Consider the following 21,848-nt stretch of genomic DNA (forward strand, 5'->3'; position numbering starts at 1 on the left):
TGTACTAACAGAGATATTGGGTATGAATGCGGTTTGTGGGTTTTGAGTTGTGGGGCCTCTGTGTGTGCATTCAGCGGTCGAAATTAATAGAACATGTATCTGAGTCATCTGCGAGCTTAAATGACCAAAGTAGACCGTTGAATTTTGGAGGTAGAATTCTCACCTGAAGAAAGACTTGAGTTGGAAAAAACGAGAACAGTCTAGAGTCGAACTCAGTTTTTTTTTGCATGCAATGACGCGACTGGAGAATCAACGGAGACGCTTCTCGAGGGGAGTTTTTTTCTTCATTGATCATGAGTAGGATCTTGTTCACCGGGGATGATCAGGAGTTGGGCTCGCTAGTGAAAGGAACCACGCACCACGCGGCACCAGCCAGAAGCATTGAAGACACGGCCGTGGATTGTTTACTTGGTTCTTGATAAGCGGTACGAGAAAGTAAAAGATGATTTCCCAAAACACACTCCCACCATGACCCATCATCCGAGATAGGTCCTAACTTGTGCAAAATTAGACGGGAAAATGTTGCGGTTGTATTGCTGATCTACCGGTGTAATATGTATGCCCTTGGTGCCCAGCATTCCGGTATGGCCAAGTAGTCCACATTCATCGCTCAATTCTATCTGGGACCTATGAAAGGAAACTAATTTTAACCTCTTTGCAACCTCTTTGTTAGTATATCGGTCAGTACACGCGCCTGTCATTGCCTCTGGGTATACATTGTGTGCGCGAAAGCTGGGTTTGACTCCCAGATAGAGAGTTGAATGGAACGAACTCAAATTCGCAGTGATTTTTTTTTCCTATTCTAAGCTCTTGCCTCAATACTAAGAGGTATGCAAAGTAGTTTAGTTATATAATAACCCACTTGGGAAATTGCATCTTCAACGTCTTTGTTCGTCACGTCGTGTGATGGCGAGTCATCATGCCTGTCATCTGATTCTCAGTGTCACACGGGAAACTTCAGACAGAGCATTTCTGCCATTTGAGGCAAAAATAATCGCAGCCTTTTCAGATTTCCTTCTAGCCGACTTGAACGACTGACCTTGTCATTAGCGGCGACGGGCTCTACAGCTGAGGTAAGAAGGACTATGAATTGGGTCCAAGTAGGTGCTAAATATACATACATACGTAAACACACGACTGTCACGGTCGACAACGACGATGGAGGTCGCTCCTCACCGCAAACTCGACTCCATTCAAGTACTCCCAACTTGAGCCACAGAATTGGTATAAAGTCAATTTGTTACTTATACTATGCGGGGACTTTGAGGCGTTCAAGTTCTACAGGTTACGGAGAGGCCGTAGAAGTATGAGGTTAAGAGGGTGTTGCATCAGTGAGTACCTCATTTGTATGCGGGGGCTGAATGGACGGTTAGATGAACTTTCAAGGTATCATTCAGGACAGAAGGAAGCGTCGGTGTTGACTATTTGTTGGCTGGAACCACGAGGCGTCGAATTATTTCTGGGGTTTGTGTGTGTCTCTCTTTTCCCCAGGACCACAGCTGATAATGATGCGCAATACGCAGATACCACGGCGGCTGGCTCACACCCGACATCTACTTCCTAGGCCACGTGGGACGTGTGCAAGTGAAGGGAATCGGATTGCAGGGATGTCGGGGATATATAAAGCAGGTGATTATCGACTTGGTGCGTTCTTCTCTTTCTTCTGCTGCTCCGAAAATCCTGCTGACGTGGGGACTCAAGTGTACTACAAACGCCTCCCATACGACCAACGCTCCATGCGAAGCATATACCATACTAGGCAATACAATGAGGTCTGTCTTCCCTTCTCTCCCTTCTCATCCCTTCTCATCCCATTGCAGCTAACCCAATCGAACACCACAGAAACCTCAAAGCCCTATTCAAACTCAGACCTGGATTCCGTGCCTCTGTCGACGCGGACACGTTGGGTTCTTCGCCGTTGATGACGTTGTGTGACGTGGGACATATGCATGTGATGTTTGAGGCAGAGGTGAAGCATGCGCGTACTGATGCGCAGGGGACGCAAAAGGGGGAGAGGGGCAAGCGGAATCAGAAGGCTGGAATAGGCAAGGAGAAGGACATACAAGACAACCAACGAACGACAAAGTTCTCTAGCAGCGCTGGATAAATGTCTCTCTTCCTCGAGGTATCCCCACCTCCCTCCCACTTTCTCCCTCCCACTTTCCCGTCCCTCGCTAACCTCCTTCCTCCGCTCCTTCCTTTCTACAGGCAATCGACTTCCCCTCCACCTTCTCCTCCCCTTGTTCAGTACAACTAACATTTGACCCCGAATGGCTCGCCATCACACACGTGTTCCATCCTTTCCTATCACTCGAGCACCAAGAGAATGGGAGGTTGAGAGGTGGGTGGGACAGAATATTTTTCAGGTTCCCGAAGGTCAAAATCAAGGCCAACATTTACCTGTACTATCTCAGTGACCCCACCATGCGCAAGGGCGGAGTGAAACAACTACCGCAGACTATTGGCGCAACCGCAGGAAGCGAAACCCAATGACGGAACAAGCCACCCATCCCAAATTGTTGGCAGAATGGACTATCACCGCCATGGTGTCAAGTTGGTAGAGGAGGTGAAGAAGTTCGTGAAGACTGCATTGGGGGTGGAAGAGATGCTTGAGAGGGAGCGGAAGACTCAACGTACGTTTTCTTTTCCTTTGCCACGTGTCTTCGTTTCGTGCACCCCCATCTTCCTTTACTTTTGTTGGTTGTGTGTTTCCTTTTCTCCTTGTACGCCCATTCATTTTGACTTATGTGCTTTTTTTACCAACGTATATGCGCACTTTTCGTCTTTTTCACTTGTTTTTGCCCTCTCTTCCTTTCCTTTATTCCGGTTTTCTTCTCTCCCACTCGCATTCCCCGCCCTTTTGTCTCCTCTTTCTGCCGCGTATGGCTTTGCTTCTTCCCCTCTCCCTTTCCTTTTGTGATGCCATCTTCCCTCTTCGAACTATCTCTTCATTCCTTCCCTAGCTGTCTTCGTTCTTTCCGTTTATGTTTACGTTTCCCTCCACTCTCTCTCGCTTTCCTTTCATTCCCGGCCTCCCTCCGTCCTCCCCCCCCGTCGTCTTTCCCCCACAACATCTCTTACTTTCGACATATATGTCTCCCTTTGGCCTGTCCTCCCCGATCTTCCCCATCCTTTTCGCGTTCCCTTCTCTGTCTCTCCCTTCTTCCCCTCCTTTCGGCCAACACCCTTCCCTTTCTGCCGTCCTCCTTTCTTTCCTTTTTTGGGGTCCTCTGCAACCCTCGTTCCTTTCCTTCATTCAGCCTTCCTTTCCATTTCTCGGTCTCCTTCTCTTTATTATCCTAACCCTCCCATCCGACCTACTTGTTTCCTCCACCTCCTCCGAACTTGTCCCCCACTTTTATCATTCAACCTAGGCCCCTCCCATTCAAACCTCTTTTCCTCACCTTTCACTTCTTCTATCCATTTTTCGTTCCCATCTCCCTTTTCCTCATTGGATCAAATCTGACAAATACATTTTGCAGAAAGCCCCGGTCTGGTGATTCGTGTACATGCTCCCGCTATTACAGTTCGCGCGCACATAGATGCATGGCAGGCGCGTGTATAGCCAACACTAACACAGATGTCAATGTCAGTTTCCTTTCTTAGGTTGTGGACAGCATTGATCGATGAATGTATAGATGGGGAAAACAACCGACCGCTTCTCCATCTTTCTGCCTGTTTCGGCACAAGCCAGGAACTTTTTCGGATGGCAGTGTGTGTACTGATTCTTCTGATTCGTACCAAGTATTTGAACATTTTTGCAATTGCGCTGTCAAGTTCCAGTACTGGTTAGTAGGCAAACACTCATGATCCTTACATCCAAGTGCGGAGATTTTTCAAGGTTGCACACTTACGCTTGTGAAAATCAACTCTCCCATTATGCATACGGAAATAGGTTCAAGTTACCAATAGCCAGGCCCACCTTTGTATCCATGCTCACAATCCCCCAAAGACACACCCCTTCAAAGTCTTTGTTAGTAGATTGGCGATTACAGCACGCTAGTCGTGTCGTTGGTCCGCAAAACTGGGTTCAACTCCCAGACAAAGGCATGCAGCCGATGATGATCGTCTTTTTAGCCGAATCGAACCTGCTGTACAGTACGCACAAAGAGCAAAGGATCTCGCGTCTCACTACTCCAAACCCTAAATATTATTCAATGGCCGACAAGTTGACAGCATGGTACGAGGCCGGTTTCCACCCAGTCTCAGAAAGCCACCTACCAGCCATCCTTTGACGATAACACTCACAGAAGGGGTGGGTCAACCATTGAAGATTAAAACTGTGGGTGTCGTTATATGTGCTATTCAAAAAAGGACCACATCTCAAGAGAACTTCTCACTCTGTCTGGGAATTGAACCCAAATCTCCCTAGCATTATTGGAAAGGTTGCATGTAGGATCTGGAAAAAGTTATATACTGTTCTCTATCTAAATTGATACCTGCTGGTGGGTATCAGGGTAATGGTGTTTGTTTATATGTACCATTAGCTAGAGGAGAATTTGTGAAGTAGTTAGTACATATGTACAGTAACATACAAATTTAGTATGGATGAGTACTTCAATATAAATCCTTAAATTTATAGTCATGGTGCACATGCACCACTATGTTGGAATGTGTTTGACTGTATGAATGTACAATAAGTCAAATTTATGAAAGTGTCTAATACATTTGTACCAGGATGCTTGGCTAATGGTACAGATCCACTGGCAAATTGAAAGTCTATATTGATGGTACATCCATACAGCAAAGGGAGATTTAGGGTGTATGGTACACATGTGCCACAGAAACCAAATTTGGAGTGCATGGTACAACCATACCAAAATAATTCTGTTTGTTCAGCGAAAATGAAATTTGAATGGCATAGTGTATCTGTACCAAAATATTTAAAACTTTTGGTCATGGTATGTCTGCACAGAAAAAATAAAATGTAAAGGGTCTGGTACATTCGTACCGAAATGTCTACAATCTTTGATTATTGTATGTCTGCACTGGAAAAAATCAATATTGAAAGGTACGGTACATCTGTACAGAGACATTCAAAATTTTTGATTATTGTACATCTGCACTTTGAGAATAAAATCTGTGTTCATGGTGCACCCACACCAAAATAATCAGGCAATCTTTTAGTACACAAAAAAACTTAGAAGTCAATGGTACATTCATACCAAGATATTCACAATTCTTGATTGTGGTGTGTCCGTACTAAGGGAAAAAAAATTGAAGTTCATGGTACATTAGTACCAGAATATTCAAAATTTTGAATATGGTATGCCTATACAGCAATATAACATTTGAAGGCCATTGTACATCTATACCATGTGAATGGCATGGCATGGTGAAATATTCGAAATTTTTGGTCATGGTATCTGTGCATGAAACTCAAGAAATTAGCAATGAAACAGCAAGTACAAACAAACAACTTACTGCCCAAAGGGGCAGTGCACGAAGTTGATGTTTGATTGACGCCATATGGAAATGACTCAGCTGATCTCAACAACTAATTTAATGACATCAACAGGTGTTTTCTCAGGAACTTTTGACACCATTGCATCATACTGTCTCACACAGATCCCGATTGCCAGCTGGTAGAAACTACTGGGGAAATTCTGTCAGTAAGAATTGTTCGAGTTTGCCCACTGCATCACGATCTAGCAGGCAGACACCCTACTGGGAGCAAAGCAGCAGCCAAGTACAAAGAAACAGCCCTAGACGAGATCAAACTAATCCAGACTCATTATGTTGTCGGCCACATAGATCCTAGTTGCCCCCTCGTCAAGACTCAAAGCCCAACCCACCACCCCCATCACCATCGCAGACCCATCCTAGACATTCTTGTGTAATCGGCTTCCTTGACCACTTTAAGCACAAAGGGCCCAACAGTACCCATATATGCATGGTATTTGACGTGCTGGAAGAGAATGTAATACAGTATACTCAGTCTCATGATCAAACACCATCAAAACAAAAACAAATGCGAAGCCCCCAATGCCCATGCAACTCGTCAAGCAAATTGCGAAGCAGGTTCTCCGAGTCTTTGGCCTTGACTACATGTGCAGATGTTGTGGCATCATACATACAGGTACATATGCCTTGGCTTCACCATCCACCTCTCAACATCACATATCACTCATAGATCTGAAACTGGAAAACATCCTAATATACGTTGACGACATTCGAATCCATCATCCAAGCAGAGCTTGCCTCCTCCAACACTGCCAGCTCCGAGTCCCCATCCACCAAGCTCGTTGATGTGCCACCTTCCAAAGGCCATGGCGGTGACCCAACGCCAAGATCAGAATCCGTCTTCATCACAGGCTCTCAACCCTCCCTTCCACCCCCTCATCCTTCGACAGAGAGGAAGCATCAAAGCAGCTCTCGATGCTTAAATGGCATCTGCCGATCTTGTGGTGGAGGTGGGCAATGTCTCGTTGATCCTAGCCTTTGATACAGAGTGTAACAATACACCCATAAAAATGCGAATTTTAGCAATTTCTCCTATAAAACCTCCTATAGTAGAAATACAGTCATATTGATCATAAGGATCGTTAGACGCAACCCGGTCTAGTCGATTAAAGTCTACATCCGAGAAATGTGCATGCCTTAGGCAGTAGGAATTGCGGTTGGTTCGTGACCGAATCACTTCAATATACTCGAAGTCTAATAAAAGGCTACACTACCATGAAATAGTACACTACAGAGTGTCCTAGAGTAAAAACACCTCAGCACAGGGTGTTGGAGTTTACACCAAACCAGGGTCTCACTTTACTATGGATTAAAGGATATTAATTCTAAAGATAAACGCGCGAGTGTAGAAACTTGACGCGTACCTGACGCAAGAAGTCATTCGGTCACGTGCTACGAAGCATGATCCAAGAAGTCATGTGGAGAGACTCATCACGCGCATCAACGCATCACAAATCATGGCATCATTGACCCAAGAAAACTAGGCTTCATGAAATATTCCGAAGTCAGCCAAAAGAGAAAAACTATGAACGATTTGCCATGCGGTCTGAGACCCAGGCATAGTATCTAATAATAGAGAGAAAATCTCCTGCGTACGCATCAATACTGATGCGTCACGTTGCCACAATAGAGAAAACACTACGAAAACTTAAAAGAAGTCAGCTCAGTTGTGCCACACACAATTGAGCCGCTTCAAACCTTTACTAAAAATCAGTATTAATGCGTCCGACCTCCCGGACAACGCACGGACATGTAAATATAAATAGAAAACATAGAATAGTGTAAAAAGAGGACGCGCGCAGGCTGAAACACAAGGAATTATCCCCCGCATTGACCAGCTGTCGCACTCCCAGTAGCACCTGAGGTAGTGGATAAGTGTGTAATCAATTAAAGGTCATTTTCTTCGCAGACATAAGTAATGTGTGCCCGGAACCAGCATGTTAAGTGGGGATCACTAAGCTTTTGTAAGGTTGTCTCGTCAATTAGTAAGAGAGCTCTCTACTATTACCGAGGAATCCAAGTGAGCATGCTTGAAGAGTCTTTAAGACTAGTTTGGATTGAATCAGAGGCATAATAAAAGCTCAAGGGAGTTACAAAAGTCTACAAAGCATAGTTTCCTTGTCATTTCTTCGTATACAGTTAGAACTCAATCCCAGAACACCGAGATAGTCCCAATAAAAGCTGTTTCCCTTCGAAAACTACTAAGTTTCGAATTCTATACTTGTGCCCACATGTAAAAACAATACAGTTTGTTCCAAAAAGGTCTACTAGACTTAGACAAGTGATATAAAATATACAAAATCGTTTCCCTGAACTTCTACTTAAGTTCTCACAAAACAAGCATGGTAATTCTATTTACTGTACAAACCCAAACTTGAAGCACCAAGCACATACCTGTGGTGATAAGTGTTTAAGGTGTTAGTGTGTGTGTGTGTGTGTTGTTTAGGTGTTCATGCATCTTGTCAGCGCGTCAGATTGCACTTTCCTCACTCCCGCGTGTCACGGACTTCTCACCTTAGGCGGGGTCTTCTGTGTCCCATCCCTTGGCGCTCCAGGCCCCACACTTGGTCCTCCAATCAATGTCAAACTCACATGTATTTGCAGGTTACAATGGACAGCTTGTTTACAGAAGATCAATGATGTCCCTAGTATGTTTGGCGGATGTTGATATGTCCTGTTGAGCCTTAGCAAGGTGGATTGGAGGCAATAACATTGAAATGGCTGAATTTTCAAAGGTAAGTCCATGTATATTCGCACAACAATGAAAACTTATGAGTTACTTTGAAAATCGACAGCAGACTTGTCATTAATTGAAGACAGACTTGCATTGAGGGCGGCTAGGGTGCATTTAGTGATGTTGCAAAGGCTGGAGAATTTTTGGAAGCATATAACACACGTAAACGATCTTTGAAAAAGTAAGTAACACCTCAGAACTCAAAGCAGTGTAAAACTCACACATATTTCAAAGCTATGACAGGCAGCATGTAACAGTGTTTGCACAGCATCAACAACATCCTCAACATGTTTGGCATAAGTCGTGGCAAGCCTTGGAGAGGTTGATGGGAGCGCGGTGACTTGGCAACACATGGAAACAATCAAGGTACGATCGATCCTTTTGCGTCGAATGCTGTTAGGGCGTAGTTGGTGACGTGGAAACATTTACAGGGCGATAGCATGTGTCGATGACCTTCAAACATGTAAGTGGACATTCAGTACTGGAATCAATGCAAGACTCACATATATTCAAAAGCTACAACATGTCACAGACATGCGCAACATCAACGACATCCCCAACATGTTTGGCGGACATTGATATGTTGTGTCAAGCGTTGGGAAGGTTGGTTGGAGACGATAACATTGAAATGGCTAAATCTGAAAGGTAGGTCCATGAATAGTTGCATAACAACAAAAACTTATGACTTACCTCAAAGATCAACAGCTGAACGTCATAAATCGATGACGGACTTGTGTTGGAGGTGACTGGGGCATAGTTGGTGATGTGGCAAAGGCTTGGAAATGTTCAGAAGGTGGCAATGTGCATGTACAACCTTCAAAGAGGTAAGTAATCGCCTCAGAACTAAAGCAAAGTAGTACTCAGAAAGCTGTAACATACAGCGATGTTGTGGAACATCAATGACGTTCCAAATGTGTTTGGCCAATGTCGATAAGTTGTGGTGGGCCTTGTGGAGATGGAAGAGAGGCGGCAAGGCAAGGAAGCGATCAAACGACGAAGGTACGTCGACCCCTTTGCCAAATCTGATGGTGTAGCCTGCAATGTCGATTGAAAACGAGAAATGAGTCTTGGGGGACAATGTCTTGCCTGGATAGCAATTGGCAGAAGACAATACGTTGCGCCAACACAAGGCGGGGCTGTGAAAATGGTGAGACTTCTGCTGACGTGCCTCTTCAGCTACCTGGATTGAGCACCACTTTACGGATGATAACCAAACAAGGCAATATCACTGTCCCGAAGTCATGGGGAGAAGAGCTGTCAGATCAGTGTGGGTGATGATGAGTAAGTACACACCATCCAAATTAGGCAATCCCTGGCCAAATATCCAGTGGTTTATAAATGAATGAAATTGGTTTGCACAGGGCAACATTATAGCATCCAAAATAATATTTCCCAGTCTTAGAATATATATATGAGTTATTGTGGCCTTATAATTGTATATAACTTTGGCATCCTATGAGATATAGGAAAGGGAGGATGATATTTAAACACATCAAATATTTACATACAAGAAATCCGTGAACACAAATAACTCATTTGTGCCTAGGGCCAGGCAAAATTTGTAGTTCATGGTACATTTGTACTTCAAAAACCAAAATTGAAGGGTGTGGTACATATGTACCAAAATACCAAAAATATCTGATTATGGTACATCTGTACTCCAAAAAACAAAATTGAAGGGCATGGTACACCTGTACCAAAATATCAAAAATATCGGATTATGGTATATCTGTACTCCAAAAACCAAAATTGAAGGGCATGGTGCATCTGTACCAAATATTTAAAGTTCTTGATTATGGTACATCTACCTGCGAGATATATTCACTGTACATTTTACCACTTGTACATTCCAAATTGAAGTATCATTGTCACCTCTGAACCCTGATACCCACCAATGGATAACACTTCCAACGTAGAACAGGATATCACTTTTTACGATATTCTACGTGCAACCTACCCCATGTATCTCCATCTCATTACGCTAACACGAATATGTTCAATAGTTCATCCTAATTAGGGGAACTGCTGGCTCTCGAAACGATGCGTTGTTGACACGAGCGCTGGTAAAATAAGGTGATTCTGGGTTAGAGCTTGAATAAAAAAACTTAAACATCCCGGCAGAAATTTCAACTTAGGTCCCGAAATATGTCACACAATAAATCATATCTCAATCCAGCCAAACAATGTCCAAAGCCTGACCTCTGCTGCCTCCGTCCTCAGAGTTGGTGGGGATGTTGGAGGTGTTGGAGATGGTGGTGAAATAGTCCATGTGTATGATGTTTAGGTCGATTTGAGCCTGGAGAAATACAGTGAGTCATTCAGGACTTTATACCTCGCCGGCGTCCAAGCCTCGGTATCTTTCGATTGAGCGCCAAGCGCATCTAACATTAGTTTAGGTTGCTTTGTCCCTACCAAGTCCTTATTGATTGTCACTGCTTAAATTTAAAGCTTGTCGGATGACATGGTGGTCTTATTGTTAAAAGTGGGGCTTTGCATTAAGGAACACTTCACAATAAAAGGTTATCAATGTTTGACAAATTCGCGATGTGTACCTTTTTCAAAACAATAGATTTATTCGTGTAGACACGCAAAAATCAAGCACACGTGTTAACAGACAGTGAATTGGTAGTGAAATATTGCAAATGGTTAATTATCGATAGACAGGGGGTCAACTCACAGAGTCACCAGTCAGACGATATTTTGATGATATTATCATTTTGGCCAAGGGAGCCTTGTGGCCTGGAGTGAGGTCTCATCAATGTCCCACATCATGTTGGTTTATTTCAGAGGCTTGGTAGTAAGTGGTTGAAACGGGGGGAAGCAAACATTAACGTTCATCCAGAAATGTAAAAAGGTCTGAAAATATTCAAAATATAAGTTTGATCTTCAGATAAAGTCTTCGGAGGCTGCTGGCTTCTGCCACAAAATGGCGATGATGCATAATGTTATGTCTAATTTCTATGCAGTAAGTATTTTATGGACCTGTAAATGGATTTGTGAACATGGGGATGGCAGAAGGAAACGGAAAACTACCACTTGAGATATGCCATCCTACCTCCCAACTAATTCTGACGTGTTCCAACCAGATAACAAAACCACCAACAACAAAATCGACGTCCAAGACAACCACCCTTGGCTTGTCAGAGACTTTGGTGCTGCGAGCACAGTTCTGTTGCAGAACCTTGGGGGTGGGTTAGGCACCAAAGGCGAAGACAAACACGATTCCAGCCTTAGAACCGGGTTTTGCCAACACACTGACACCTCTCCAAAGTCAATTGGAAGTCTTAGCAGATAATCGATCCTTCCCCTGGGATCAATCTAACCAGAAACCCCCTTTCCGCGTGGAACCCTGGGTTTCTTCTGCATTTGGTAGAAATCCCCCTTCCATCAGTCGATGGGTTATTTTGAGGAACCCCATGTTGGAGTTGAATTCCTAGATGCTGACGCATGTCGTGCTCAAATTTAAATTGATCTTGGCTCCCCTGGTCATCATGAGAAGAGAGCGACGAGTTGACCTCCATCATGCACATCCCTTGTCGCACACGTATCGTCGCGTGATGCGATGCACCTGCTTGATAAGTGGTTACCATGGTAAATAATATTGGTTCATGGTCTACACGATGCTACAAGATGAGGGTTTGGATGGGTAGCTATACTTACATAGATGTAGGAGAGCGGGAGTGGTTTAAGGATGCCACTGCTCCCTTCCATAGTCCCTTGCTACTTGAAAGGTTGATGACCCCTGCTGCCAACTTGAACTTATGCATGACTCTTGTGTGCATGTGGTGTACTTCAAATATTCTGAGCTCTACTTCTTGTGGAAACAAGGTTTCTACACAAGCACTTTGGAAACCCTGGGTTGTTTAGGGGATAGTTTAATCCCTTCCCCTGAGTCACCCCTTTCCTTCCACATCAATGGGGTGGCGGAACATGGAATTTGGATATACAGTCACAAGGAGAATTGGGGCACCCTCGGCCAACCCCCCACCCCCCTACTCCCCCCAAAAAAGGAAATTTTCCAACTTCCTATGTCAAGAACATACTCAATCAATTGAATCATGTATTATGTTACATTTTTTGAGTTTTTATGTGTGACAACGCTTCACCCCATATCCATACAAGTGGGACACATCCAAGACTTCAATGCACAGCTAACCTTCATGCATTTTATGTGAAACTAAAGTGAACGGCTTGATCAGCAAACAATTTGATAATCTCCAAAAGATTTACGCACCCATAGAGTCTCACAACCCTCTCCTTTGCATTCAATAGCATCTCCTCCCTCTCTCTCAATGAGACTGACCTCCTCCCCACAACTGTGACATCCTTGGTCCAATCATGGTCGTTTTTGACCACATGTACATGTGCGCTGGCTGCTGTTATCGTTGCCTTCTGGAAGAATGGCCTGGGGAACAGGCACAGGGTCGAGATTACAGCCAATGTCAATCCCCTGGGGGTTTATGTGGATTTCTGGTGAGGATCAATCTATAGGTTCTGTGTCAAGAATTGAACAAGCTGTCAGTGTAGGGAATGGGGGAGAACCTAGGTCACAATCATCCGTGGTCTCAAGAGCAGATTCAGCAGAATGGGCAACAGGTAAAGGGTCATGATTGTTGCCATCAGAATCGGGATCATGAATGATGGACCTGATTTGTTTTCTGACAGCCTTGTCAGTTGGGCACTCAACATCTTCACCCATTCCAGATTTCTCAACAGCGTTGTTGTTGCCACTCTCTTCACCTTCACAGACTCTATTCATCGCACTCTTGTCTTCTGATCCCGACTCGTCATCTTTTCTGGCTCTTGTATGTGAAAATATCAGAAAAAAGATATTATTTAAATGCAGGACTAATCTTACCGCAACACATGTCACAAGCTATGAGCCACCAAAATTTCCAGCAGTTTATGGGTACATTTTTTTAACAAACACTTCTTTTTTTCCTTGTAACACTTATCCCAGATACTCTTCATGTGTTCCCTTTCAAGTGCCGAGATAATGAATGGGATGGGAAAGTTGGCTGGTGAGAGCTTATGGCGCTCACAAAAGTGAGTGTCAAGTGAGTACATCCATACTGCAGCAGATTTTGGTGGACAAAGGCTGCAGTTGGTAGGGAAATTTGTGCAGGGTGAGCTTTCCATGCTTTCAGATGCTATGGAACAGCTGAAATGCTTTATAAGGTTGATGCAAGATGATCGTTTAGTGTCGACACTGAAGTTACAATCAGCACCTCGGGTTTTTTTTATGTAGATTTGGCACATGGGTGCTGGCCTCAGGGTAAGACCACACACCTCTTGATTTTGCAGATTAGCAGAGTCATATAAGATGTGAGCACCCATATGCTCTAATACACGTTGCTTTTTTGACAAATCAACATGGGTTTTAGAACTGCATCTTGAACACACAGACTTCTCCTCCAAGTCGTCGACGCCATCCTGAACCTTGTGCTCACCAATGAAGCAGGCTTTCCCCAATAGGCGATATGGGAAATGATCTGTTCATGAGACCATAGGTACTCCTCGAAGACTTTGATGGGTCAAGCGATCGAGGAGGTCAGCAGTGACACACTGTGACAGTGAGGAGAAAGTTGGAATCCAAGAGGTACATGGCCTTCCCATCCTTGTAAACAAATTCTGGGTTAATTGGTTGGATCAATTCACCAGGGACATCATGACATGTCGCTTCCATGTTCCAAGCCCAGCACCAGTCGTATTCTTTGGATGGATCATCCTCGATGGTCGTGGGGACAATGTGAAGAATTTGGAAGCTTACTTTCGCCGTGGTGTCAACAAGAAGGTGCGTGCAGAGGGTCATCAAATCCCCGTTCCCAGCAAAATGTAGCTGATTGATGTGTGCAACAGCGAGGTAGAGTTTTTTCTCACATTCCACAAGGACGGTGATAGGATTGCCAATGTGTATCGAAGGTGAGGAATCACTTTGCTTGGTGTCAATGGGAGACATAGCTTCCAAAGGATTAAAACATGTTAGTTCTTGAACCCATTTAAGTTGATCAGTTGACAAGCGATTCATGCAATGCATCATTCTTTGTCGTAATGCTTGAGGCTTTGTGGTTTTACGACCATTAATCTGTATCTCTGAAGAAATAGATCCATGTGGCAACTCCTCAGCAATCATATCCTCTAAATCACCGTCTAAGGTGTGTGTCCTGTGCGATACACATTCAGAAGCTTCCTGCTCACAGGTATTGGCATTGCTCGGGTATTGTGCAGAGAGCTCTGAGCAGTTGAAATTGTCCTCCTCCTCATCATGTTGGTTAACGAGGAGAGTCCCAAAGGGAGAAAGCATGGTAAGGTTTCACTGCACTGCATCATCAAAAACCTGTTCCACTTCTGGTATTAAATTGATTGCAGCATGCTCCCCAAGTATCCACGCCATGTGTAAGTTGATGCTTTCCACACTGGCAGATCCATGCCAACTGGCTGGATTTATGTGGTCGAACTTTGAGTTAATTTCCATTGTAATGTCCTTTGTAATCATTTTGAGTCCCAGACGGTGAGGTGATTGGTCCCATTCAGGGTGTAGCACCAGTATTACTGCAACCTCAACTAACCCAGATGCATGGCTTCCAAGTTGCATGATGTCGACATTTGTATCAGTTCCAATTGCCATTCTAATAAGCCCAAAGAATCCCTCTAGACAATCAGTCCCCAACTGGAATAGGTGTAAACCCCCCTTCAGATTGTCAACTTTACACTTTGCGACACAGAAGTATGCATTTTTCACCATGATCATGATGTCGACAAAGGATTGGTTCGGCATGAACCTCGTTTTGGTGGATCCGTCAGTATAGAGATAAAATGCAAGGTGAGCTGCTGTGCTTAGATGTGAAAGCTGCTCATCCAGATTTAAGTCGACACAGATGTAAGGCAGGATTAAATAATAAGCAAATTGACTGTAAAGTCAGAGAGCTTCTTGAGCACATGCAAAATCTGGGCTGGCAGGATTTACTGCTCCGTCATCTTTCCCCCAACCAAAGGCTTGCTTCATCAAAGGGTTTAATACTTCCTCCCAATCATCATGTTCATCGTTTGAGTAGGCTGTTGGATCCCCTGAAAAGACTGCCAGGGGGTGATCCCCATCAGTGGTCAGGACCTCGTTTGGTATTCTTTCAACACTGGCTCTGAGCCTTGAAAGTAAGGTGACGGCAAGTGGACAAGGCTCCCTTCGCATTGCACTTTGGGATATGGTTGTGCTCTCGAATCTGTTTGTCAAGCTGGACACCACCCCTACTGCTGAATGAAGGAGCGGGGGCGTGCTTGTCATTGGTGGGTTTTGTGGGATTTTTGGTCCAAAAAAGGAGCAAATGGATGGTATGTTTTGCTGCCATCTTGATGAGATGGTGGCTGTGCATGCTCTTGATCCAATATGCTGCTGCAGATTTGTGTTGCCGCCTGTTCCAACGGGAACATCTTGTTCACATTCTGGGCAATGAAGCTTGCTGTCGCTCATAAACCCCGACGCTTTTCTGTAATACAGTATTGAGTTAGAATATATATATAAAATAGGGACCCACTTCTTCTTAGCCATACTTTTTGCGAACCTGAGCGGCGTTAGAAAAAAGTTCGTTGACTTTTTTGGCTCAGTCACAATTTCAGACAGTAAATACGTAAATTAGGTGTTTGCTGTGCATTTGAACTTCCCAACTTCTTTTGGGAACTATTTGGCTTATTGACAGGACTTTTCTAAAGTAGGTCACAAAAAATATTTCAACCCCCTAGCGGACCCCCCCCCAACCCTATATCCGGGATCCACATTCTGCCACCCCCTTGCAAACACCTTTCTATTGTCCTCCTAATGTGGTTTGATGAAGGCAACCTCTTACATGACCTCACTGAAGCAATCTCATTGTACAAAAGACTTTTTGATTGCCTGGTTGACGATCCCAATTGCTCTTGGTCTTTAGAGCACTTGCTTCTGGAGTTAAGGGAGCGTGGTGCACTGATAGGTGACCATGGGGACATTTCTGAAGGCACTGATGCAGAGGGATTGTCATTGACATAGATCATTAATGACTCCCTGGTAACTATTTTGAATACCTACTGCTTTTTTCCAAGTGAAGGACGGAGGGATATGTTTCGATGTGGTTCGCTTGCAGTTTTCTTTTCTTTTTTTTTTTTTTCGAAGGAGGAGAGAATTTCTCAACAGGTCTTTCAATACATGCATATCTCTCAAACTTTTTATTACTGCTGTAAAACACGCGGTGAAGGACTCAATACTATTGAAATAGTCATAGCTTGCAATTGTTTCAGTGGCGGAGGGATTGATTAAGTATTCAACATGACCAAAGTCAAGGGGGTCCTAGGATGGGAAAAAAAATACCAGGAGTCAATTTTTTTTTTAAGCAGTCGCCAGCTTGACCTACCTACCTACGTAATCAGGCACATGTCTATATATAGTAATATGACATCATTCACATGATTATTTTCTCCCTTCACACCTTCACCAACCCAAAATGTTACAAGCAATACATATGTGATTACTACATACTAACACTGATAGTATTAGTGTTTGGAAGTCCGGTCTCGTGACTGGAAAAAGACCGTAACCAGACCGGACCAAGACTGCAAAAGACCGGACCTGCGGTTACGGTCTTTTATTTTTGAAATGTAAAGACCGCAAAAAGACCGGTTAACGTGAACCGGTCTTGACCGGTTTGGACCGGTCTTTTGTAGCCCCTTAAATACCCTTTAAAACGCACCCAAGAACGTACGATTTGGTAAAAAAACGAGAGAGATATGAATTAAAATGTAAATTACTTTTGGGAATAATAGATGTACCAGACTTATTTTATAGAAGCACCGATTCCTAATGGAATGTAACGTTCTTGGGCTCGTTTTGAAGCTATTAGAGATGTTAATAAATTTACAGATTCATAATTTTAAAATATTGGCCTAAAGACCGGTCATAAACCGGTTAAAACCGATGCAGACCGAAACCGGTCTATAGACCGCAAAAAACCGCGGTCTGCGGTCTTTTTGCGGTCCGGTCTGGTCTTTTGACTTCTGGGGAAAAGGCAGACCGGTTACGGTTAACGCCCCTGGGCATCAAAAAACCGGACCGAACCGGACTTTCAAACACTAGATAGTATACAGGATACCCCAGTCCTTGATGTATCTGGCTTTGTAGTTTTACTTGACCTTCAGCAAGGTGTTTTGAAATCAACATTACGTTGATTTGATAAGTTGACCATCACTCAAAATCTTAGAAGATTGAGAAAATTGAGAAAAAATATTTTCGAGGTCAGAAAAAATGGGCATGATGTGTGATAGCTGAATCAATCAAAATGGTACAGTGTAATGCTTACATATAGTTTAATAAGGCTGATGCGCAACTCTGGGAGCATCTTAGAGGCTGAAAATGACCTCTTGTGGCTATCCTAAGACTGTTTTATAGAGGGTTCCATTTTTTTTTCTCCACCTGCGGCTAACCTACCTACCCAACCCCTGGTCGGACTTTGGAATCCTAAGACCCCCTTGACCAAAGTTCCAAAGTTCTTCTCAGTTGCGAGAACGCGAGTTTATTTTGCGTTCAAGGCTGCGTGGTACTTTCCTTTCCTAATAAATCATTAACAGTGAGGGATAAAATTTAAAAGTTACAAGGAAGTTTACTCAGATGTGGAATTAAGCCTGATGCGCGGGGTGTGGGGGTGACACGGAGTTGTACGAGAGAGCGCTATATTTTGTCCACCACAACACGAGAAACATAGCGCAAGATCCCAAACTGGGATAGCCAGAGCAAGTGCGACACCTTTTCCGGGCTGGAATATTGCGGGGGCAGGTTAATAAATATGTAGGGTAATACTCTTTGTTGTAATTGCATTTTACCCTTTCCACAAAGAGGAAAGTGAATGGAAAAATTTGAATGTTCCCACTCGGAATAGTTGAACAGATCCGAACAAAGAGTCCTTTCTCAGAAATTTCATTCTTTCCCGCCCCTTTTCACAGCATGTATCAATTTTCCATGGCATGCGAAAACAAAGAATCCCTTTCCTTCGGCTTTTCTCTTAATCTTACTCAACTGTTTAACTTTTACTACGATATCACAAACAGGAAAATCTTTTAAATATTTCAGCTTTTGTTCGCCCTTTACCAGCTAAGAAAAGGCAAAACAAATTTCTTGGCCCGGATGTTTAAAAATCCCATGCCTTTCCCCACCAGAAAAAAATTGAATATAATCAGGATGCTCCCGGAAAGAAAAAGTGTCGCACTTTCTCAAGATATCCTGATCGGTAATGTTGGGCAATGTTTCTCGTGCAAGTCCTTGAAGCTTGAACTGACGCCGAAACGAAAATTTTCAAAACCGATATGGAATACAACAGTGTATACAAAGAAAGGAAGAGTAAGGAAGTTCAAGGAACAGCAGAAGAAGAAAAAGGCAGACAAAGAACTGATGTGCGTGTATGCGTACAATAACGGTGGCAATTAAGTACAGAAACAGGGTGCAGGGCATGCGGGGAGCGTGTGGAGTTCGGAATGACTGTGCAAACTGTGATACGGGGTGCGGAATCACTGATACCCGCGGGGTACGGAATACAGTTTGCAGAAAATGAATGGGACAGGTATGCAGGGCGCGGAATGGATGGAGGCAGGATTATCAAGGACGAGCGTACGATCAATCTGGATATCAGCAAGCAGGGAAGACGATATCAGCAAGAAGGGGAGACGGTATCAGGGTGCAGGGGGAAAGGTAGTGGTAGCAAGGTGGTAGGAGAAAAGAGCGATAGCAAAGCGCGGTTGTTTGGAGAGGTAACAGGGTAGCAGGAAACAATAACGGGGACCGATTCTCCGGGAATGGTAGCAGCTAGGACGGATTGGCGGGGATCGGTTTTCTGGGATCGGTTATCTGGAATCGCTACCAAGAACCTGTTCTTCGGGACGGGTTGGGTAGCAAAGAGCGAGTGGGGAGCAACATTCTGGCTGGGTAGAGAAAGAAACGTTTGACTGGAATATAATGATAAGACATGAACGGGGTCAGCGAGTACTTGGTGCGAAAGTCGTGGGGTTGGATATACGTGTTTGAAGTCATCTTGTTCTCATTCTTGCCCAAGGAGAAAGGACGGGATATACTTGGAGCGGGCTATGAATACGCGCAAAGAGGCGATGGGCGACGACTTTGAGGAAAGGGCGAGAGAGAGTGAGAGGGCCGAAACGGACTGACGACGGCATTTGAATCAAGTAACAGCCCGGAAAGATCGGGGATGCAAGTGCGTGTGTGGGCAAGGGGGCAATAACGGCGGGTTCCAACACAACCGCGACCGACAGCGCCTCAATACCGCCTCAAAACCATCCTAACAACCGCCCTCAATGGCGCCATCAAAAGATATCCAACCCGCATAATAATGCTCGACGTAATCCACATCGGGCGCGCCAAGAAAGGGCACCGATACCTCTCTTTCTCTTGACACTTCCCATTCACAGCCGTCGTTGAATCGTCTTCCTCGACGATAGTCTCCAGCAGGGTCGACGGAGACGAAGGGAAGGAGGGGTGCTGATAGTGCTGATGATGGTGGTGGTGGTGCCTCGATGCGATTGTGGATGTGGTGGTGGGGGAGTACAAAGAAGGACCATAGTACAGCCCCGTCGTATAATACGGCGCCTCAAAATCCAAAAGCCACTGCGGCAGCACATAAGCAAGCAACGAATGCGCATACGCCCCATCCAAACTGAGCCTGCCTCGCTCCGGGGCCGAGGGGGACTTGTTGACCTTCTCCTCAACCTCCCTAACCCTCCCCTCCCACTTCTCCCACCTCCTCTCCTGCTTCTTCAACGAATGCCATACCCCATCAACAGCTTCGTCCACATACTCATGTACCTCATCGACAACCCCTCCAACCCTCTTCCCCATCTTTCCCAATTTCCTCTCTAGCTCAAGCACCCTTTTCTCCAGATCACTGTGAACGGCGGAGGACGAGTGCGGTGTAGGGTAATGCACCAAATCGTGCAGTCCCGCCGTACGAGTGCGGATCCTCTCGACGAGGTGCCGTGGCTAATACGAAAAAGGCCCATGCTGAACCATGAGACGGATTGGGGGCCTGAGACGGCGGCTGTTGCGTAGCGCAGCAAGCAGCAGAGGGCGCCGAGGAAGGGGGAGAGGAAGGTTAGGAAGAGTAAGGAGAGTTCGAATGAGCGCAGATCGGATGCTGCGTATGTCCTGTAGGAGGGCGGTTCCGTGGAGTCTGGGAGGGGAGGAAGGGAGGGGGAACGACGGCGTAGACGGGATTTTTGATACAGGTCCCAGTGGACTTTATAAGAGGCGTGCGTCAGTTACGTTTAGGGAGAAGGGGAAGGAAAGGGACGGACGTACTTTCGATAATCTGGTGTAAATAGAAAATGAGCAAAATGATGAGAAGGAGGTTCTTGATGTGATCTCCCCCCGTGAGCCAATTTCCAATAGGCGACACGAGGGCGACGACAACTGCAAGGTCGAATTCATACCACGCGCGTGAGCCAGGCGACACCGAGCTTGCGCTTGGACGCCCCATTTGCGGGGAGCTTTGAAGTTGGGCAGCAGCAGCGCCCTGGACCAGTGACTTTGGAAGTAGACTCCTGAGGCCTGAGGCGGCGTCTTATCCTCATCCTCCTCTTCATCATTACTCGACGTCCGACTCTCGAGGCTCACATCCTGTTCCTCCCCGTCTTTTCCTCTCGGGCAAGATCTTAAGCTCTGCCGAAGCGAGCGAGTTCAAGGAGGGCGCGCGGTCGAGTATGTGCCAGTGTTTGTTCAGAGGGCTGAGCTTGGAGGAGGTGGGTTTTGCGGTGGTGTTTGCACAAGCCAGTTTCGAGATTGTGTTTGTCTGCGGGGCGGTGCTTGGGCCTCGAGGCCTAGTGAGCAAAATTGTTTGAGGTTGTTCGTTCTGGGACGCGTCGTCTAAAAGATGGTCGTGTTTGGTTTGGGTGGGAAGGGGAAATAGATGTGCACAGATAATCTGACACCGTGATGGCATGGTTTCTTTCATTCCAAACCCTAGGTGTCATACTCTGGAAAGGCCAAATATCTACACTCTTTCAAAAGCTCGTAGGCTCGCGAGCTCAAACTTTGAGTTCTGGACCAGGTTGTACGTACTGATCAGTGAACTCCGATCGCCTAAGCCTGTCTTTGAAATCCAACTTAGTTCAATCTGACCTGGAGCTCATGAGAGGACATCTCGATATTGGAATTTCCGGTGTCTGGTGTCCGGTGTCCGGAATTCAGCACGTGCCGCGCGTCAAGATGCGCCCAAGACGCGCCACTTGACAGGTATGCGTGGGTTCAGGTGGGTTCTTAGCAGCAGGTTATGTAGTGTAGAATCAATTATATGTTATATCACATCGTGAGGTTGATGTGGTCGCAGACTACCTGACTCGCCGTCCCCGCTCCAACTTCACGCACGCCGTTCTCCCTCATCTCTCACACGCCAACCGCACTCACCGCCTTTCGCCCCGACTTTTGATGTAACCCACTGTCTTCACCTTCCACGACTGTCATGTTGGTTACTCTGGCACCATGCGTATGGGACAAAGCAACCACATCGGCAGGTAGTTTTAGGCGGGTGGGGTTGATGGTCTGTTTGGCTGACATTGACATTGGGCGGGCTTATCCTTGGCTTATCCTGCATGGCGAGGGAGATGTTTGATGGTGAGGAGGTGGAGGTGT

General features: G+C 45.2%; 10 protein-coding genes across 10 annotated transcripts; 4 read left to right on the forward strand and 6 right to left on the reverse strand.

Moving 5' to 3' along the window:
- Positions 1–1,348: 1,348 nt before the first annotated feature.
- On the forward strand, positions 1,349–2,107 carry LACBIDRAFT_312833 (uncharacterized protein; the record flags this gene model as incomplete). The annotated part of the gene is made up of 4 exons (XM_001888392.1): positions 1,349–1,464; positions 1,524–1,644; positions 1,702–1,772; positions 1,843–2,107. The coding sequence occupies 4 exons, from the start codon at positions 1,349–1,351 to the stop codon at positions 2,105–2,107; spliced, it is 573 nt and encodes a 190-aa protein (XP_001888427.1).
- Positions 2,108–5,985: 3,878 nt separating this feature from the next.
- LACBIDRAFT_312834 (uncharacterized protein) lies at positions 5,986–6,249 on the forward strand (the record flags this gene model as incomplete). Its single annotated transcript, XM_001888393.1, has 1 exon — positions 5,986–6,249. One exon carries the CDS (start codon positions 5,986–5,988, stop codon positions 6,247–6,249), a length of 264 nt encoding a protein of 87 aa, XP_001888428.1.
- A 1,132-nt stretch (positions 6,250–7,381) lies between these two features.
- On the forward strand, positions 7,382–8,776 carry LACBIDRAFT_333739 (uncharacterized protein; the record flags this gene model as incomplete). Its single annotated transcript, XM_001888394.1, has 6 exons — positions 7,382–7,483; positions 7,910–8,111; positions 8,152–8,198; positions 8,305–8,378; positions 8,629–8,660; positions 8,730–8,776. The coding sequence occupies 6 exons, from the start codon at positions 7,382–7,384 to the stop codon at positions 8,774–8,776; spliced, it is 504 nt and encodes a 167-aa protein (XP_001888429.1).
- Positions 8,777–8,909: 133 nt separating this feature from the next.
- Positions 8,910–9,074, reverse strand: LACBIDRAFT_312835 (uncharacterized protein; the record flags this gene model as incomplete). Its single annotated transcript, XM_001888442.1, has 1 exon — positions 8,910–9,074. The coding sequence occupies one exon, from the start codon at positions 9,072–9,074 to the stop codon at positions 8,910–8,912; it is 165 nt and encodes a 54-aa protein (XP_001888477.1).
- A 22-nt stretch (positions 9,075–9,096) lies between these two features.
- On the forward strand, positions 9,097–10,565 carry LACBIDRAFT_333740 (uncharacterized protein; the record flags this gene model as incomplete). The annotated part of the gene is made up of 6 exons (XM_001888395.1): positions 9,097–9,196; positions 9,374–9,478; positions 9,744–9,844; positions 10,201–10,260; positions 10,374–10,468; positions 10,508–10,565. 6 exons carry the CDS (start codon positions 9,097–9,099, stop codon positions 10,563–10,565), a joined length of 519 nt encoding a protein of 172 aa, XP_001888430.1.
- Positions 10,566–12,533: 1,968 nt separating this feature from the next.
- On the reverse strand, positions 12,534–14,501 carry LACBIDRAFT_333741 (uncharacterized protein; the record flags this gene model as incomplete). The annotated part of the gene is made up of 7 exons (XM_001888443.1): positions 12,534–12,667; positions 12,740–12,997; positions 13,056–13,073; positions 13,240–13,366; positions 13,487–13,552; positions 13,648–13,689; positions 13,764–14,501. The coding sequence occupies 7 exons, from the start codon at positions 14,499–14,501 to the stop codon at positions 12,534–12,536; spliced, it is 1,383 nt and encodes a 460-aa protein (XP_001888478.1).
- A 9-nt stretch (positions 14,502–14,510) lies between these two features.
- LACBIDRAFT_312837 (uncharacterized protein) lies at positions 14,511–14,975 on the reverse strand (the record flags this gene model as incomplete). The annotated part of the gene is made up of 1 exon (XM_001888444.1): positions 14,511–14,975. One exon carries the CDS (start codon positions 14,973–14,975, stop codon positions 14,511–14,513), a length of 465 nt encoding a protein of 154 aa, XP_001888479.1.
- A 2,181-nt stretch (positions 14,976–17,156) lies between these two features.
- LACBIDRAFT_312838 (uncharacterized protein) lies at positions 17,157–17,381 on the reverse strand (the record flags this gene model as incomplete). Its single annotated transcript, XM_001888445.1, has 1 exon — positions 17,157–17,381. The coding sequence occupies one exon, from the start codon at positions 17,379–17,381 to the stop codon at positions 17,157–17,159; it is 225 nt and encodes a 74-aa protein (XP_001888480.1).
- Positions 17,382–18,861: 1,480 nt separating this feature from the next.
- On the reverse strand, positions 18,862–21,359 carry LACBIDRAFT_333742 (uncharacterized protein; the record flags this gene model as incomplete). The annotated part of the gene is made up of 7 exons (XM_001888446.1): positions 18,862–19,156; positions 19,489–20,106; positions 20,148–20,457; positions 20,520–20,768; positions 20,835–21,083; positions 21,279–21,309; positions 21,339–21,359. 7 exons carry the CDS (start codon positions 21,357–21,359, stop codon positions 18,862–18,864), a joined length of 1,773 nt encoding a protein of 590 aa, XP_001888481.1.
- Positions 21,360–21,492: 133 nt separating this feature from the next.
- On the reverse strand, positions 21,493–21,779 carry LACBIDRAFT_312841 (uncharacterized protein; the record flags this gene model as incomplete). The annotated part of the gene is made up of 1 exon (XM_001888447.1): positions 21,493–21,779. The coding sequence occupies one exon, from the start codon at positions 21,777–21,779 to the stop codon at positions 21,603–21,605; it is 177 nt and encodes a 58-aa protein (XP_001888482.1). The 3' UTR covers positions 21,493–21,602.
- Positions 21,780–21,848: the final 69 nt, after the last annotated feature.

The sequence above is a fragment of the Laccaria bicolor genome, genomic scaffold (assembly GCF_000143565.1).
Source record: "Laccaria bicolor S238N-H82 LACBIscaffold_55 genomic scaffold, whole genome shotgun sequence".
Classification (NCBI taxonomy): Eukaryota; Fungi; Basidiomycota; class Agaricomycetes; order Agaricales; family Hydnangiaceae; genus Laccaria; species Laccaria bicolor.